The following is a 19,638-nucleotide window of genomic DNA, read 5'->3' on the forward strand; positions in this document are numbered from 1 at the left end:
TATTTAAACTCTTGACTAATACGGTTAGCAGTAGTGTTGGTTTTTGGTTTTTGCCCCTATTTATCCTTTTGTTGTACATTTGCAAAATCTCCAATTGAGTAACACCATTAGGACTTACTATTTTTATTTAGTTACCCCATAATATCTAGTAAACATTTTTATGCTGGTAAAGTTATGTGGATTGTGATAATGAATTCACCAGATCGCAACTGTGGTAGCTAACCATTCGCAATCTTGTACTGTAGTTCTAAACTGAAAATAATAAATCTAGCATGTTAATTCCTAATGTGAATCAGTACTGAACTAGTATGATCAGTGGTGCTTTTCATCAATAAATAGCAAGCAGAATGATTTTCATAATCATAACTGGAAAGATGAGTATGGCATTGTCAATGAAGTAATAAAGATTTGCAAGTGAAAGAATAAGCATAGTAGAGAAATGACTTATATTGTGTTCTATTTTTCTTTTGCTGAATCTGCAGGCACATTACCCATTTAAATTAGCTGTTTTTTAAAGGTGAATTGCTGCTATTTTTCTACAGAAAATTACTGTCTTTAAAAACTATGTTTTTTAATTAAAGAGAATTATAGTTCTTTTGAGTAGGGAATATGCACATCAGTAGAATAAGATAACTTCAATATCTCAAATAGCAGTGAAAGATTCATATATAAATATGTGTAGAAATACTTGTATTCACATATTCCATTCACATCTTTAGATTGCATAATATAGTGCATATCACTCAATATTAACATATCACATATTATATATAAACAGCAGCTTAATATGTTCTTACACACATTTTAAATGGAAGCATGCAGTAGTGTTAGGTACATGTAACAATTATTGTGCATTGAAAGGAGTATGGATCTGACATACTCATTCCACAATACCCGTAGCATCAGTCTAACGAATCTGGAAATAAAGGGCCAAATTCTGCCTTCAACTGTGCCATTGTAAATCCAAATCAGCAGAGCTTCTCCTGTACCATTTGCATATAGTAACCAATTTTGCTTTTTTCTAACAAAGGGTTGAGGGAATACTGGAGTGGAGGAGACTCATACAGTGAGAAGGATATCTGTGTTGGGAAGGATAGAAAGACATACAGTGGAAAGGAGGTAGTTCTAAGAGGTGGGGAAACTATATAATAGGGATGGTGTAAGAGAGGCAAGAATGACAGTGTTGGAGGAGTAGTGGCATTGAAAGGGGTGGGCTGGTTCTGGGGGCTTCAACAGTGAACAAATTTCTAATGCTAGCATTTGAACTCTTGGGTCAACAGAGCAGAAGAAGCTCTGCTTCCTGGAAGAAGAGTATTGAGAGCATAGGCCTGCTACATTCCCCCTGTTCATGCAAGCAGAGCTGTAGGGAAAAGTGAGATTCCCTGTGCAATTGAAGGAGTCAGCGAGAAATGTTGTGAGAAGGGAGGAAGGTGTCATGGAAAGTAACTGAAAGATGAATAAAGATGATCTGACTTGGAGAGAAGTCAATTCTTTAAAATATAGCTCCTCCTGGCTCTGTTGGTTGGTGCCTGATCCTGTAACTCATCTGATTCCAGTAATTATAAAATAACCTGTAGTGGCTTTAGCTTCTATAGCTAGTTGTTAGATAAACTGTAGAGTGCATGGCTGAGAACTAGAGGACCCAGTTTATAGTTCCACATCCAATTAAGGAAATGTATGGTGTTTCTTGTATATAGGAAAAGGATTTCAAGGCATGTGCAAAATCTGTGCCCCAACTGTACATTGCATCATTAAAACTTGTAGCAGAATGATGAAAGACTAAGCAAAAAGTTACCTACAAAAGGTGTCACCTCATGTAACACTCTTAGATGATCTAATGAATTTTGGGTTGTAGAAGGAAGTAAATGATATGTGGAGGAGACAATGAGGAATGACCCCAAAAAATAAAATAGCAGATACACAAAAGAAGACAACTACATAATGTAAGATCTGTGAGTACACAAACTGGGCATGGAATGTACAGTACTTTGATAAAATTAAACCTATTAACTATAAATCAGAGAAAAGGGGTGCTTTAAAAGATACAATCCATGTTTGCCAGCTAGGAAAATTTGACTATGAAACAAATTCTCAGGATATGACTATACATTAAACAATATTATAAACTTATGAATAATGTTCTGGAACCCCAGGAACCCCAGGAAATAAAGAAATAGGATATTTTATTTTATTTTATTTATTAGCAGTAGTGTTATTGTAGCATCTAGAAACCTCAGACATGAACCTATATCCTGTTGTGCTAAGTGCTGTACAAAAAGATGGTTCCTGCCCCAAAGTGGGTACAATCCGTTGCCTCTTGTCTTACACTTAGATGGAAACAGACTAGGCGAGTACAAGGAAACAATGAGACAATATTGTCAGCATGATTCATAGATTCCAAGACAAGAAGAGCCCATTCATGATTTCCTAATATGACCTCCTTTATAACAAGGGCCATAGAACTTTACCAGAATAATTCCTAGAGCATGTCTTTTACAAGAACTTTAATTTTTATTTAAAAATTTGTCAGTGATGAAGAATCCACCATGACCCTTGCTAAGTTGTTCCAATGGTTAATTACTTTCTCTGTTAAAAATATTTCCAGTCTGAATTTGTCTAGCTTCAATTTTCAACCATGTCATAAATTTATCTGCTAGACTGAAGAGCCCATTATTATTATGCCATGAGAGTTTCCAGCTCAGAGTAGCCAACCATCAAGCCCTACTGAGCCAGTGTGACTTCATCCTATGTGGGTCCCTACGAAGGTTTGAACCTCTCCTCCCGGAGCGGGACAGGAAGGAGTTCTGGGTTCTGGTAGAGGAAAGAGTGGCAGCGGCTAAAGCAGCCCTCCAGGTGGCGCCAGACACGGCCAACACGACAGCCTGCTTGATGGCCTCTGCCATATCCATGCGCAAGGCATCTTGGCGTCTCCGGTCCGGACTGTCTGCAGAGTCCAAGTCCTTGATGCAGGACCTTTTCTTCAGGAAAGTGTTGTTCGTGGACCAAACTGATGTCCGTCTGCATGGGATGAAAGACTCCCACACCACCCTGCAAACTTTGGGCCTGTACGTCCCTCCAGCAAAAGACAAGCCCAGGCCGCAGGCTTCGGCTTCCCCTGCTAGGAGCAGATACGAGCCCCCGCCCAAGAGACCGCGCAAACAGAGGCGTAGGTCCCAACATCAGTCCTGCTCAGCCCCACAGCCAGGCCCCTCAAAGGGCAAAAGGCAGGGAAAGATGTGGTTTTGACTCTTTGTGGGGGGCCACCGAGTCTGTTGCCAGGGAAGTCCCCCAGTTAATAAAGTTTGTGTTCTGCAACCATTTATCTGCCTTCCTTGTCAAGTGGTCCTGTGTAACGTCGGACCAGTGGGTCCTCAACACTATCTCCAAGGGCTACATGCCCGCCTCCTAGACCAGGAGGTGGCACGCCTCCTGCGCCTGGGGGCGGTGGAAAGGGTACCGGTAGAATTCCAGGGCAAGGGTTTCTACTCCCGGTATTTCCTGATTCTGAAGGCGAAAGGGGAGCTCAGACCCCTCCTAGACCTATGGGATCTCAACAGTTTTATGGTCCACTATAGGTTCCGGATAGTATCCCTGGCCTCTATCATTCCCTCCCTGGACCGAGGGATTGGTTCACGGCTCTGGACCTCCAGGACGCTTATTTCCATATCCATATATTTGAGAGACACAGGCACTTCCTCCGATTCCTGCTGAGGGAGGGGGGACCATTACCAGTTCATGGTCCTCCCGTTTGGCCTTTTCACGGCCTCCAGGGTTTTCACCAAATGGATGGTGGTGGTAGCAACCTATCTCCGGAGGTGAGAGGTGCAGATCTTCCCATACCTGGATGATTGGTGCAGGCCCAGGCGGGACTTCTCCTGTCTCCTTCTGAGAAATCTCCCCCTCACTAGACCTGGGGGCCTACATAGGGGACATTCAAACACAAGGGAGATGGATCTAAGGCTGTGGTCTCAGCACACCAACGACCTAATTTGTTGTAATTTGTCCCACACCCTGAACTCCTCATCCTCGGCTCCACCCCAGGGCCCACATCCCCAGCCCAGAACCTGTACCTCTTCCTGTACCCCAACCCCCTGCCTCAACCTGCAGCCCCTACCCACACTCCAAATCCCTGAGCCGCGCCCCCCAGCCTGGCGCTACCTTACCTTAGACCTTAGTCCAGCCCTTGCTTTGTTGCACATTGGGTTACCCCACATTTGCCATCCTTGCCTGTCAACTGCCGTTCTCTCCAAATCTTCCCATTTCATGCTGAGGTGCTTGATGTAGTTCAGAATTGTTCATTTCCGTGTTATTTGTGGTCTTCCTCTCTTTTTTCTTGCATTTTCTGGTTTCCATTCTAGGGCAATATTTGGTAAGCGTTCTTTTTCCATTCTCAGCACATGTCCCAGCCACTGACGTCTTCTTTTGTAGATTATTGTGAGAGGGTGCCTTGTCCAGTAAATTTTCTGACTTCTTCATTCGTCTTCCTATCTCTATATGTTATTTCCAATATTCTTCTCAGATATTTGTGATGAAATGCATCCAGCTTTTGCGTATGTTTCTTGGTAAGTTGCTATGTCTCACTGCTCTATGTTGGCAGTAACAATTGCTTTGTACACATTCAGTTTTGTCTTGAGGGAGATGTTTTTGAGTTGCCAGATGGTTTTTAGTCTTCCAAATGCAGCGTTTGCCTTCTCAGTTCTTCTTATTTCCTCGGAACTAATACTATCTTGCCTGACGGTACTTCCAAGATACATACAATTGTCTACCTTCTCCAGTTTCTCCTCTTGAATTTTCATTCTGTCCCTATAGTCCCCATTAACATGACTTTACATTTCTTTGCATTGTATCTCAAAAGTATTTTCTCCATTACTACTTTTACTTGGTTTGTACATTTTTGTAGTCTGTTTGCATCTTCACTGATAAGAGCGATGTCGTCAGTAAAGTCTAGATCAAATAGCCTGGAATTGTTCCATTTTAGGCCATATTTATCACTGTCATATTGTTTTAATCCATAGTCGATGATTAGCATAAACAAAAAGGAGACAGGATGGACCCCTGCTTTACACTTAATGCTGAATGGCTGCTCCCTCCTGCACCCCAAACCCCTCATCCCCAGCCCTACCCCCAGAGCCTGCACCCCCAGCTGGAGCCCTGACCCCCTCCCGCACCCCATACCCCTACCCCAGCCCAGTAAAAGTGAGCGAGGGTGGAGGAGAGTGAGCCACTGAAGGAGGGGGAATGTAGTGGGCAGGGGCAGGGCCTCAGGGAAGGGGCAGGGCTAGGATGTTTGGTTTTGTGCAGTTAGAAAGTTGGTACTGGGCTGGTTGGAATTCTGAAAGATGTTGAAAATTGATGTTAAATTCCATGAATAAAATGTAACCATTTTTTGTATTCAGGTTTATGTTCTCATTCAAAAGAGCAATATGGTAGTAACAAAAGAGTAACCATCTAGTAACATGGTACTTCCTAGTTTCATTCTGGGGCACTGGTTCAGTACTGATTTGCAGCAAAGAGTGACCCCTCTTGAACCACATGAATCACTTCCTGCAGCATTTGGGCTTCCCTAACCCTAAACCTAAAGGACTGCCTAACTCAATCCTGTTTAACTTATGAAATTTGAGATCATACCCAAGTTCATATGGCTGCAGGAGTCTAAATGCTAAATCTGCCGCCAGCGCAGAGCTGTCTGGCTATTTTTGCTAAATGAGGTGGTGCAAACATTGCACTGCACATAGGAAATTTGCCTTAAAATATCTTCATATTTAAGAACAACATATGAACACCTGAATTTTACTGGTGTGAAAATGTGATGCTTCAAAGAGTTCATTCGAATGATTATGGAAAAAAGTCAATTACATGCTAAATCATACATTACTGTACATGTCTTTTGTTTCCTGTGGTGTTAGAGTATTTGTAAAAAGAAAACATGTTTAATAAAGAAGGACCTAATACTGGAAACACTAGCACAGGTATTTAATTCTTCTCATGTAGTTGGCATACTGTTGTCAATGGTACTACTCACAAGTGGTAAAATTCTGCATGCTTTAGCTGTTTTCAGGATCAGGCCCCAAGGTAATAAATAACAGGATTTTCTTCACAAAAATGTTTTATATTTATGTAATTTTTTGACTCGTGTGTGTATATATATTTTTACACTGCTAATTGTTTTGCATCTGTCCTTTAGAACCATTGGGTACAAAAACAAGTATGTGAAAGTTCCGCATGGCCATATATGGGTGGAAGGTGATCACCATGGGCACAGCTTTGACAGTAATGCTTTTGGTCCGGTAAGTGACATTCACTATGTATCACTTTATGTTTGCAGTTGGAGAGCAAATAGTATCTGATGGGTTACTCAGATAATACAGCAAGTATTTATTTCCTGTATTAGCAGTCATGATTTTAGAGAGAATCCACGCACCTTGAAATGTTTCTTCTAATCAAGATGGAGCGACAGATCTTGCTCCATTCTCTTTGCACTACCTAAGTGGCAAAAATAACAGAGATTGTCTTTAACTCTCTTGCAAGAAGCAGAGGGAAGAAAGGTTTATATTTTTGGAGGGAGGCAGTTTTGAGGGATGGGGACAGCTGACAGATCTGTTGCCAGCTGATGCAACTTTGAGTGTCTCCCTCCCAGCAGTTCTCTCCTACTTTGGAGCCAGTGCTCCAACAGAATCAGTGGGCTGTAATGATGCACAGCAAATGTTAATTGATAAATCAATATGTTGAAGAAAGTATGAAGTAATGGACACTTTGTCTGTCTAATCAGTTCTCAAAGTAAAAAAACTCACCCTAAATGGTAAGTGTCTCCAGTTGCATACAAATATTTACAAAACAAAAGCTAAAAACTCAGATTTAGACTGCTAAAAGTATACACCTGGTCTCTGTGGAAAGACAGGATATTATAATTTTTTCAGGGTTTTAATATTTTGGTTTTTTTTTTAATTGCTCACTTTGTCTGACATACAGAAATTTAGGCTCATTGTCTCTGCATTCTGCCCTGGAGATATTAATCATTTTTCTCATGTTATACATGCAGTTTTGTTTACCTATTTACTTAGAGATGATTCTGTTCTAAAATGACATAATGACTGGTTGTCATGGGAAATTCATGCCAGATTCCGCTATCCTTATTCAAGTTCTGTTAGCACTTTACATCTGAAGTAGGGCCATTGAATTTAATTAGACTAATCATGGAGTAGATACTGCTCAACTTAAGTGAGGGTGGCAGAGTTTGGCCCCAGATAATCTACCTCCAATAACATGACGTGAAGAGGAAAATGTAAGAATATCTAAGATTCAAAGACCCCCTACCTGGCTGGACCAGTGTATTGCTATTGCCCTAATCTCTTTCACATTCCTTATAGTTTGTCTCACTATCTGCTTCAAGGGCCATATCACTTATGATTTTTTTATTCTCCCTTTCTGCTCTGTCGTTTTTTTGACAGTTAATTTTAGAGTTCCTCTTTCTTTTTTTTCTGTGCCACTAGATTTTTTTTCACTTGACCCCATGCGTATCTCTCCCTTTCTGTATTGTTACCGGGTGTCTTTTTATCCACAGTCTCTCTCTGTGCACCCAGGATACCCACAATCTGATCCTCACCGTTTTCCTCTTACTTCTAGTATTTTGTCATGGTAGCCTCACCAGTGTAAAACTACTCTGAAATGTTTAGGCCTTGTGTTCACTGGGAAAAAGGTGTGTTCTTAACTTGTATAAGCTAGCATATGTTAAACAACATGTGGTAAAATCCTAGTGAAATCAAGGCAGTTAGTAGTTTTCACATGAGTTAGTAGGTCAAGGTACACCCTACACTCCCCCATTGTGTTTAACTACACCTGCTAATGCATGTGAAAATTATAAGCTGCCTTTTCTCTGAGATTTACCTCATGTTTGTTACAATAATTTAAGTTCCCACCTCTTTTCTCAGTGAATAGGTACCATCAGAGAACTACTGTGACAACTTTTGACAATGCACGCTTTCTAGCATTCCACAAAGATGATCTTGGGATATACATATAGAACCATTTAAAAAGTTTGTATTGGTTGAGTTAAATTTTGAGTAAGTATCAAATGTAAACAGATATTTTTCTTTAGATTTAAATTATAATGGCAGTTGAAAATATAAAGGAAAGGATGGCAAGCATGCTCTTGTGGGAGGAAATTAGCTATGAGGATTGACTAAAATTATAAATATATACATCTGCAGAAAAAGATGAAAAGCAGGCTTAGGGATGCTTTAGCTCCTATTGACTAATGTTCACCTACACGTGTTTTGGTTGTGGAGGCAGACTTACATATGTTATGAACAGATTGGCATATCACAATGTCCATTCCTCTGCCTGACCAATTCTTGCAGGATACTGAATATATTAGGATTGTACTCTCAAGACATTCAGAGGCATATTCTTCTTCATTTTAATATCTTTTCTCTCATAAGAATTGAACAGTTAGTCAGAATGAAAAGGCTGCACAATGGCAAGAAAGGAACCCAGTGTCCTTGTTTTGTTGTAATAGAGGTCACTCCAGAGAGTAGTTAGAATGTTATCTGTATCACACTCTAATTTGGAGGAACCAATGCATTTTCCTGGGTCAAAAGGGCCCAGTACAAAAAATTATCTTCAAGGTAGATTACATTTTAGGTCTATTTACTTTGATGCTATTCCTTTAATTACAATAATAAAAAAAAAGCTTATACACTATAGATAAAGTCAGACATAGTTATGTTTTGTGGATGAGCATAATGAATTACATGGGGCATATATGGAATTATGGAATAACAGACTGAGAATAGGTGTTGGAAATCATTTTTTCACTTGGAGAATAATGTGTAATGGCTTAATGGACTAGGTGATAAGACAGAAATACTGGGATCATTCAAGGCTAATTTATATGTCATCTTTGGAGGTTATGAATCCTAAAATGTGAATGACCTTTGACAGACAATAATCATTATATAGTTTCTAAAACATTTTATCCATGATATCCTTTAGTCTTTTTGTATCTATCTGATTTTAGTAGGACCAGGATCAGATTCTCAAGGCATATATAGATAATTTTCTCAAGTTTATACATTAAAATAGTTTTTTTTAACTGAAGTAAAAATATATTGCAAAAAAAAGTCAAGGGAGCCTCAAAATGGCTTTATAGGTCCTTTCTGTCTAGTAGATACTTTTTCTGACTTCAGTGTAAGCATTAATTTAATTCAAACACCATCAGATCTATCAACTGTGCTGAATTAGTAACATTGTATAGTATTGCTGGCGAACTGCTGATTCAAATGTTAATTTAATCCAGCATGCAGGGAAGTTATTTAAATAATGCGGTTATTGAATTTTGTTATTTAAAGAACTGTTCTGTGCAGCATAGACAAAGGCATTGCATTGTTGTTATTCTGATACTGCCTGGTTCAATCTGAGGTCTTATCTACACTGCCCCACAGTTTGGACTACAGGAGTATGAATAGCAGGACGCACCGAAGTGCTTAGCTGTAACACTCTACATAGACTCTGAAGATGTGAATTAAAAGTTCTTGTTTATGGAGGATTATATTAATGTGAACTAGGAACCTTTTAGTTTGTGTCTGCAATCCACACAGGGGAATTACAGCACAGCACTTTGGTATGCACCGCTATTCACAACTCCACAGTCTGAACTGTGGGGCATAAGTTTTGTAAGTCATGTCTGCCATTTATAATGGCTGAAAACAGCTATTTTAAATGTCAGGCAATAACCATGAAAAGAACTCAATGATCCTTGCCTCCTTTGCTTTGTTTTTTAATTTAAGGGATGAAAAAAATTACACATAGAATGATTTTAGTTCAATTAGCTGGACTGCGTTAGTGATATCACTTCAGTGAGCCAGTTCTCTGTTTTCAAGCTTTTAGGAGGGTAAAGCCAAACATTTATTATATCACCTTATTCTCGTTTAATTGGAATATTACAGAGACATAATAATGCAGTGTTGGATGATATATGGTTTTGCTTTTAAGAGATTGCTTTATGTTTTTAATTCTAGTAATGCTCCTATTTAGTTGTGAGTTCATCTAAGAAATGTTTCTTGGGAAAGAATTGTGGCAGTAGTAGTACACAGTAGTAATAACAAATTCTTTCAAATTAAATAAAGACCGTGAGGATACCAGGATTCATTTTGTAAATGTACTATTTCTATAGCTACTACTTTACTTTTCAGAATGTTTCCCAGCTTAGGATCTGAAAGTGCTTTACACAATTAAAGCCTAATAGAATGCCCATTGAAGTTAATGGTACTTGTTCAATTGACTTTCATAATGAGCCTACACATAGTTGGCATCACAGATACTTGGTGTGATAATACGCATGACTGGAATATTGGTGTAGAAGATACAGCTTGCTCAGGAAGGACAGGTAGGGGAAAAAGGAAGGAAGCGTTGCCTTGTATATTAAAAAATGTATACACTTGGACTGAGGTTGAGATGGAAATAGGAGACAGACTTGTTGAAAGTCTCTGGGAAAGGATAAAAGAGGTAAAAAAACCAAGGCTATGTCATAGTAGGGGTCTACTACAGACCACCTAACCAGGAAGAAGAGATGAATGAGGCTTTTTAAAAAAAACAATTAACAAAATCATCCAAAGCACAGGACTTCGGGTAATGGGGGACTTCAACTACTCAGACTTCTGTTGGGAAAATAGCATGGCACAGATTATCCAACAAGTTCTTCAAATATATTGTAGAAATTTTTTTATTTCAGAAGGTGCAGGAAGCTGTTCAGGGAAAGGCTGTTCTAGATTTGATTTTGACAAATAGGGAGGAACTGGTTGAGAATTTGAAAGTGGAAGGCAGCTTTGGGTGAAAGTGATCATGAAATGGTAGAGTTGATGATTCTAAGGAATGGTAAAAGGGAGAATAGCAAAATAAAGAAGGTGGATTTCAAGAAAGCAGACTTCAGCAAACTCAGGGAGTTGGTAGATAAAATCCCATGGGAAGCAAGTCTAAAGGGAAAAACAATTAAAGACAATAGATAGTTTTTCAAAGAGACATTATTAAGGGCAAAAGAGAAAACTATTCCATTGTGTAGGAAAGATAGGAAGTATGGCAAGAGATCACGCTGGCTTAACGAGGAGATCTTCAATGATCTAAAAATAAAAAAAAAAGTCCTACAAAAAGTAGAAACTAAGTCTAATTACAGAGGATGAATATAAACAAATAACCCAAGGATGTAGGAACAAAATTTGGAAGGGCAAGGCACAAAACAAGTTCAAACTAGCTAGAGACATAAAGGGTAACAAGAAAACATTCCACAAATACATTAGAAGCAAGAGGAAGATCCGGGACAGGGTAGGTCCATTACTCAATGAGCGGAGGGGGAGGAATAATAACAGAAAATGTGGAAATGGCAGAGGTGCTTAATGATTTCTTTGTTTTGGTTTTCACCAAGAAGGTTGGTGGTGATTGGATGTCTAACATAGTGAATGTCCATGAAAATTAGGTAGGATGGGAGGCTAAAATAGTAAAAGAAGAAGTTAAAAATTACTTAGACAAGTTAAGTATCAGAGGGGTAGCTGTGTTAGTCTGGATCTGTGAAAGCAGCAAAGAGTCCTGTGGCACCAACAGACGTATTGCAGCATAAGCTTTCGTGGGTGAATACCCACTTTGTCGGATGCATGTAGTGGAAATTTCCAGAGGCAGATATAAATATGCAAGCAAGAATCAATCTAGAGATAATGAGGTTAATTCAATCAGGGAGGATGAGGCCCTCCTCTAGCAGTTGAGGTGTGAACACCAAGGGAGGAGAAACTGCTTTTGTAGTTTGCTAGCCATTCATAGTCTTTGTTTATGAAGATAGTTTTCCTGAGCATCAACAACAGAAGCAGGCACTGAAGTTATTCACAGGGAATCTGTGCTGATGGGCCCGGCTGGCATGTTGGGGCCAGGGCACCACTCTGCCCTCAGGCGCCCAGCTCCATGGTGCCCACAAAGCACTGCCTGCATTATTGTCTTCTGTATTTCTGCACATGCCTGTGTGTGTGTATCTGAGAGCATATCCCATGGTACTTTCTGTTGAGATCCTCTGTGATTATTTTCCTAGTCAATTGTGTGTTCTTTGGGGAGAATTGTGTGAAGGAATGGGAGAGCTATGAGCAATTGAACGAATTAGCCCGCAATCTCACTGTAAAATAGGTGGGTTCCAAACCGAGTTAAACTGGAGTCCAGGTTCTAACCCACTTCCTAACTGAGTAAACTAACTCAGCCTTAAAACACCTTCAAATCCAGGTGCAGGTTTGAGCTAAAGCCCAGGTAAGAGCCTGGGTTAACTGCAGTGAAGACATACCCCCCAGTCATATTTTCAACATGACACTACTATTCCTCTAATGTGCCTACTTTCTAAAAGCTAATCCAGTTGGACTGGGATCTGACCTCAATATATTTTTATTTACCATAGAGTTTAAATTTGTAAACTGCAAATGAGTAGGTTAGGACAACTGTAAAGACTAACATCTTTAACATTGTAAACACTGGTGATTGTCCAAGTGAACAGTGCTGTGATGCAAGTTCATAGGGGAACCTGTCTGAAATGCACTTTCTTGTCTTCTTTCCTTCCTGTTCCTTCTTCTTTCAACTGCATCCCATCTGTGGATTAGAAAACACAATAAAGATTTTTAGAAAGAGATGATTCAAAACGATTGAATATGCTAAATTTAATTATTTGGATTTTCATTTCAAAGGATAGTCATCAACTCTTTAACTGTTAATCCTCTCTGGCCAGATTTGTGTTGATTTAGTATCTTACTTGGCAAGTGAGGAGTTTCGCAGCATGAATAAAGGTGACAGAATCTGGTCATGTATAATTTGCTTAGTAAATTGACTCAAAATATTTACTCCTGAAATGATAAAATCTGAAATCTGATAGAGACAGAGGAGCAATTCATGCTCTCTGGTAAAGGAAATATTCTAGCCCAGAAGTTTTTAGACTGTGAGGATGACCTTCATAGGGATGCTCTGACCTCTTCTAGGAAGGTTCAAGCAACCCCAGGGAAAACTGAGGGAAAGTACTACTGTTGTTGTTACTGCTTATGTCTTAGCAAAAGTACAACCCCATGTTTGCTAAGACAAAAGTGTAAATGATCTTGATTATGGTTTTGCCATATATATCTTCTTTAATTGGAAGAACTGCAGAGCCATTTAGAAGCTATATACCGGTATAAAGACACTTCATCAGCCCTGAAATGCAGCTGTTTGTACGGTAAAGGTGGCAATTGTTTAACAGCACACAGCAGCGCTACACAATAGTGAAGTGCACAGAGTTCAGACGGAATTGCGAAGGGAATGTATGCACGCAGAATGTAATCTCTCCAAATGGAATTTTGCCAGACATTTGAAGTGGATGGTGCTCCAAAGTAGATGAGGAGGGATTGGGGTCATCTGGTCCCCCATACTATATAGTAAGGAATAATATGTTAGCAGCAGATACACAGTCTCCTGGTGCTTCTTCTGGATTTGTGCTCATCTATGCTACTCCCAATTTAGGACCATGCTTACAGAGCACAATTGAACCCCTAGGAAAAAGTGTGTCTCCTACACTTCTTTCTGCAGCTCCTAGAACTGAAGTTAGAAGGTGGTTCCAGAAATTAGTTCACTGCAGGGCCAGTGCAAGGCAGTTTTGCGCCCTAGGCGACATTTCCACCTTGTGCCACTGCCCCACCCAGTAACCCCACACCCCCACGGCAGCTACCAGACCCCCACCCGTGGAGCCCGCCACCTACCCCTGTCCGGGGAATCCCCCCCACCCCCACAGCAGCTACCTCCCCTCTGCGGCTAACCCTGCCCGGGGAGATACTTCCCCCTGCGGCAGCTAACCCTGCCTGGGGAGACTCCCTCCCCCTGCGGCAGCTAACCCCACCTGGGGAGACTCCCTCCCCCCGCAGCAACTAACCCCGCCTGGGGGGCCCGCCCAGCTCACCTCTGCTCTCCACTAAGCACCTGGTGCCACTCAAATTCTCTTCCCCTCCCAGGCTTATGGTGCCAATTGGAGGAAAATTAGAGCGGGGACTGTGTGCTCAGCAGAGGAGGTGCGGAGGTGAGCTGGGGCGGGGAATGGTTCCCCTGTGCACCCCCCCCCTCGCGCCAGCTCATCTACACTCCATCTCCTCACCTGAGCAGGTTTTTAGGTGCCCTAACCACTAGGCACCCTAGGCGGTCACCTAGTTTGCCTAAATGGTTGCACCAGCCCTGGTTCACTGTAACATCAGGCAGTGTCTCTGATATACTATAAAAGAAATTTTGAACAGAATGCGTAGCATAAATATACTGCCAGTGATTTCCCATTATGTTTATATTGGCCCTTGGATGAAGATGCAAAAGCAGAATTCTCTATCGGAAAAAGAATTTTGTGTATGGAGGGTGAGGTGACAATAGAGACTGTGGCATGTGTGCACAGCCTGAAATTATTGTAAAAGTCTATGATAGATGAAGTGTACAGTACATTATGCATTATGACTGTGAAGCTAAATATGCCTGGAAGGATACATATGCTTGTCCTATTTGAGAGATTCAAAGTGGGACTGAGGGTTGTCCATAAACAAAGACTGTGAATGGCTAGCAAACTACAAAAGCAGTTGATGGGAAGGGTCTGTGGCCTTATTGTCCATTAAAATTATCATGGCTAACTAAACTTGCAGTACAGAGAATAGAATAGATGTTTTCAAGTTAAGTCCAAAGCAGATTGAAGTTACAAAGGGCCCTCACAAAATCGGGTGACTGGGAAACAAAATGGCAGATGAAATTCAATGTTTATAAATGCAAAGTAATGCACACTGGAAAACATGATCCCAGCTATATATACAAAATGATTGGATTTAAATTAGCTGTTACCACTCAAGAAGGAGATCTTGGAGTCATTATGGATAGTTCTCTGAAAACATCCACTCAATGTGTCAAAAATCTAACAGAATGTTAGGAACCATTAGGAAAGAGATAAATAATAAGACAAAAATATCGCCACTATATAAATCCATGGTATGGCTATACCATGAATATTACATGCAGTTCTGCTCGCCCCATCTCAAAAATGATATATTAGAATAGGAAAAGGTACATAAAAGGGCAGCAAAAATGATTAAAGGTATGGAACAGCTTCCATATGAGGAGAGATTAGAAGGTTTGAGACTTTTAGCTGGGAAAAGAGGTAACTAAAAAAAATATGATAGAGATATATAAAATTATGAATTATGGAGAAAGTGAATAAGGAAGTGTTGTTTACTCCTTCACATAACACTAAAACTAGGGGTCAACTAATGAAATTAATAGGCAGCAGATTTAAAACAAACACAATGCACAGTCAACTTATAGAACTCCTTGTCAGCTGGTGTTGTGAAGGCCAAAACTATAACGGTGTTCAAAAAAGTTAGATGAGGTTATGGAGGATAGGTCCATCAATTGCTATTAGCCAACATGGTCAAGGATGCAATCCCTTGTTCTGGGTCTCCCAAGCCTCTGACTGCAAGAAGCTGGAAGTGGATGACAGGTAATGGCTCACTTGATGATTGCCCTATTCTGTTCATTCCCTCTGAAGCACTTGTAATTGACTACTTTTGGAAGACAGGATACTGGGCTAGATGCACCATTGGTCTGACCCAGTATGGCCATTACGTTCTTAAACACAGCAGCCTGGTGAATGTCTAGGAGGGAGAGCTTTACCTGAGCTGTGACAATGTAAATCAGGATTCTGTTAAATCACTGGATCTCCATTGGTGTACAACCAGTGTAAGGTAGACCTTGTATCTGTAATTAAATAGTTTGACCAGATCTATCTCCAAATTTGGAAGATACCTGTGATCTAAGTATACCACACAGTTCTGTATTAGTTTTCTTTGCTTATCTATATTTCTCAGTACTCAAGATATAGTTTGAAATGCTCTTTAATTTGATAAGTCATTCTCCAGGATCTACAACATTATATCCTCTTCTACATGGCTCCTAAAGTGATCCTATTTCATTATAAATAGAACTTTTCTATGGCTTCACACTATGGTATTTTGACCATGCTGATGTTCCTAGCATGATATACTTGCACTTAATTTAGAAACTCATTGAACCTATATTTGGGGGATTATTTTCCTTTTCTGGGCATGGAGAGTATCTATAGCTCCATCACTACTAACTCAAACGCAGTTCTCAGTTTTGGTGATTGCAGCCCTATAAAGAATTATTTTTTACCAGATTTTATTTTCAGATAGGAGAAATGTTACCATGTTGTGGGTTTCTCAGTCTTAAGGCAGACATTGAGTCCACTTAATCTCAATGCCTTGTGCAAATCACTAGTAGTCATGTAGAGTGGCCATCTTTGTTGAACAAAAATAAGGAAAAAAAAAACACATGAAAAATAAGGGATGACCCTTTATTTTAAGGGACATTTTAAGGAAATACCATTTCCCATAGCATACCATCTATATTTTTTTCTTGTGTGTGCTTTTCTACTGTCCGCAAGTATACATTGCAATCATCATCAGCTTCAATTTAATGTTTAAAATAGTACTTATGCTGAAATGTATTAAAACTCATAATAGCTTTGATTTTTTAAAAAAACCAATTCGTGAAACTCCTTACATCTACAATTTGAAATTAACTTTAATTTCAAGCTCAGCCTTAACAGAATCAATATTTAGCAGGTTTCTGCAATCTCTCCAGGTATGTTTACACACAAAAAAATATTGTTTCCTCAGCTGCATTTGAGGTAAGAATGGACAGCATAAATTCCTCAAGTTTTAAGAAATTAGGAGAAGGAGCTGGCTATCATGTTTCAAAGCCCACTCCTTCTCCTGCACACAGTATTCACTGAGCCTTCTTTGGGATAAACCATACTAGTGCCCTTATATGGCAAGCATGTACTGTTTATTTAGCCACTAAAGAACCATTCCCTTTCCAGCAGTTTTCTTATTTCTTTTAGCATTTCCTTATCTATGTTACAAGTACAAAAACAGAGGACTGTAATGGAGAAATTTTTGAATATGTAATATGTTTTAACAAAGCCTCAAATAAGAATGATTTTTATTTCAGGTGTGCAATTCAAAGCAGTCTTAGGACAATGCAAAAGGAAAATCATTTTTTAAAGCTTTGTGGTTAGTTTTTGTTGAAAGATTGGTTTTTTCAGTCTGAATTCTTTACTACGTTGCTTAGTGCTGCTCTGCAAAGGTTTGATTCAGCCTTCACTTACTTATGTGACTTACAATGAAATAAGGAAGTCTAGGGATATCCCTTAAAATATGGGACAGGTGGTCACCCTAAGAGACAAATTAGTAAAATAAAAAGCAGTTCCTTGAAGTAAGGGCTGGGTGGTCACCCTTTGTCATGTTGTCAGAAATGTATATTTGATGGCAGTGGGTTAAAAACAAAACATTAGTGAAATATGTGGTCCACTGTTAATATAGAATTAGCAATGTTAATAGTTGTATAACTTGTGTTTCTTTTAAAGGAATGAGATAAAAATGTTCCCAAATATGAACAAATTGGCTTACTGTAGGGAGAATTGGTGGTAATACAATACAATATTTTCATTCAGCTTTTTTTTCTGAGCAAGAATATTGATGCAAACAGTCTTACAAAGTTCTTTCTGTAATGGTTTGTGTGATTTAAAATTATGATATATAGTGGTTGCCCTCAATGTTTTCTCCATTCTGAAAGGTTCTATTGGGAGAAAATTGCTGGAACCTCCTCTGTACATCACAGAGATGTTGTGAGGATAAATGCATTAATCTTTGTTGTGAGGCACTCTCACACTATGATTGTAGGAGCCATTTAAGATAGAGCAGGTAACATTCCTGAAAATGGACAGAAGAAACTTAATATGTTTGACTGTGATACTTGATGATAAAAAAAAATTGCTATTAAGTGTGAGCAAGTTTGGAAGAAAAGAGGGAAGGAAGAATTTGACTGATCCTTCATGCTTGCTGACAGAATTTCCAGTTTGAGGAGCCATGACCAAACCATTTGGAAAGCTGCATAAACCACAGTAGTTCAGAGATGAATTCATTCACTCCTGATAAAAGGTTTAAGGTTTTACATGTATAGTATTTTCTAGGAAACAGCAGGAACAGGTTTAAGTTTGAAAAACTGAAAGATTTTGTAAACAATGTTGCTTCTTGTAAAATCCATCTGAAGTGCTGTTGATGTTACTGTGTTCATGTATATCCAAACATACCAGATGGGTTGTGTTCAGTGTATTGATGCTTTATGCCCAGATTACTTAGTCCTGAGGTTTCACGGGTCTGTTTTTAGTTAAGTGTTAATTACTTTATAAGATTATGTTCTTTCTTGTTTATGAAGTATCACATACAACTATGTTGCAGTACAGATAAGTAACAATGAAAAATAAACATTCCTCTGACACACAAAGATATTTATTTTATGTGTTGTGAAAAAACAGCTTTTGGAAAAGGTTATTAAACTGATCATACTGTTCAATTAATTCATTGCCCAGGGGACTCCAAGGAAAAAATGTCACAACCAGTTCTTAATTGGTAATGAAAGAGGTGCCAGGGCTCAAGCAATGATTTAATTTTAAATTTTAAACTTGTTATGACGTTGAATGTGTGGCAGTTACTGCAATTAACAACACGTTCAGTCATAAAAAAGTTTATTTGAAAGAGTACCTTACTGTACATATTAGTATTTAGATGTTTACAACCACATATTTTACCAGAGATATAACCAATGTGGGGCGAGTGGGGCAGCCGCCCAAGGTGCAAAGCCGGTGGGGAGAGGACGTGCAGAAAAATTGGGTGGACGGGAAAAAAAAAGTAGGAGTAGAGCCCTGCAGTGAGACTGGGATCCCGGGGGTCCCGTTACCATACCATGCCATCTTTACTTCTGTGCTGCTGCTGCTAGTGGTGGCGCTGCCTTGAGTGCTGGGCTCCTGGCCAGCAGCCACCACTTTCTGGCCTTGCAGCTCTCCCCCAGTGTTTGAAACGAGACAATCACTATGCTCTGGAATGAATTTGCACAGGAAAATGAAAAAAGACAAAAGTACCATATATCCTGTGGGTGAACATTTTTTCACAAAGAGATCACGCTATATCTGACCTCTTAATCCTCATCTTCAAAGGAAACCTGCACAATACCTTCAAAAGACGAGTCTGGGAATTAGTCATTAACTTGGCTAGTCACTGAATATCATGGACTTAATAAAGACACTAGTTTTATGGCTCATCACAACAATCTGTAACTTATTAACCCTCCTTTGTCCTACAGCTGTAGAAGTATTAGTCGTCCACTTCACCTTGAATGGTCTGTTGCAACATGTGCTAATTCCTTATGCTAAACAATCTGTTCCACTTTGTGTTTAGCTCTTACACTCTGAATATCTTTCCCAGTCTTGAAGAAGAGTGTATGCTTGAAAGCTTGTTTCTTTCACCAACTGAGTTTAGTCCAATAAAAGACGTTACCTCACCCACCTTGTGTTGCTAACTTTGTTTATAGTTATTTTTGTTCATTTGGCCTCAGGCCTTTGAGTGCTTAAAAATTAACCTTTGTCAGAGATTTCAAATAAATGTAACTTTCAGTGAGGGGACCATCTCATTCAGTCAAGGACCGCTGCCAAAAATTCTCACTGTGCGATCAGGGGAACAGCAAGAGGTTTAAAACTCTGACGACCCTTGAGAGCTA

At 39.6% G+C, this 19,638-nt stretch overlaps 1 protein-coding gene across 5 annotated transcripts in view; it reads left to right on the forward strand.

The window, feature by feature from the left end:
* Window positions 1–19,638, forward strand: part of IMMP2L (inner mitochondrial membrane peptidase subunit 2) — an 836,308-nt gene that overhangs the window by 674,268 nt on the left and 142,402 nt on the right. For all 5 annotated transcript variants that reach the window (XM_050936397.1, XM_050936398.1, XM_050936399.1 and 2 more), the window contains exon 5: window positions 6,185–6,287. In XM_050936397.1, the coding sequence (XP_050792354.1) occupies window positions 6,185–6,287 (103 nt within the window). The remainder of the gene's footprint in view (window positions 1–6,184; window positions 6,288–19,638) is intronic.

The sequence above is a fragment of the Gopherus flavomarginatus genome, chromosome 1 (genome assembly GCF_025201925.1).
Source record: "Gopherus flavomarginatus isolate rGopFla2 chromosome 1, rGopFla2.mat.asm, whole genome shotgun sequence".
NCBI classification, from domain to species: Eukaryota; Metazoa; Chordata; order Testudines; family Testudinidae; genus Gopherus; species Gopherus flavomarginatus.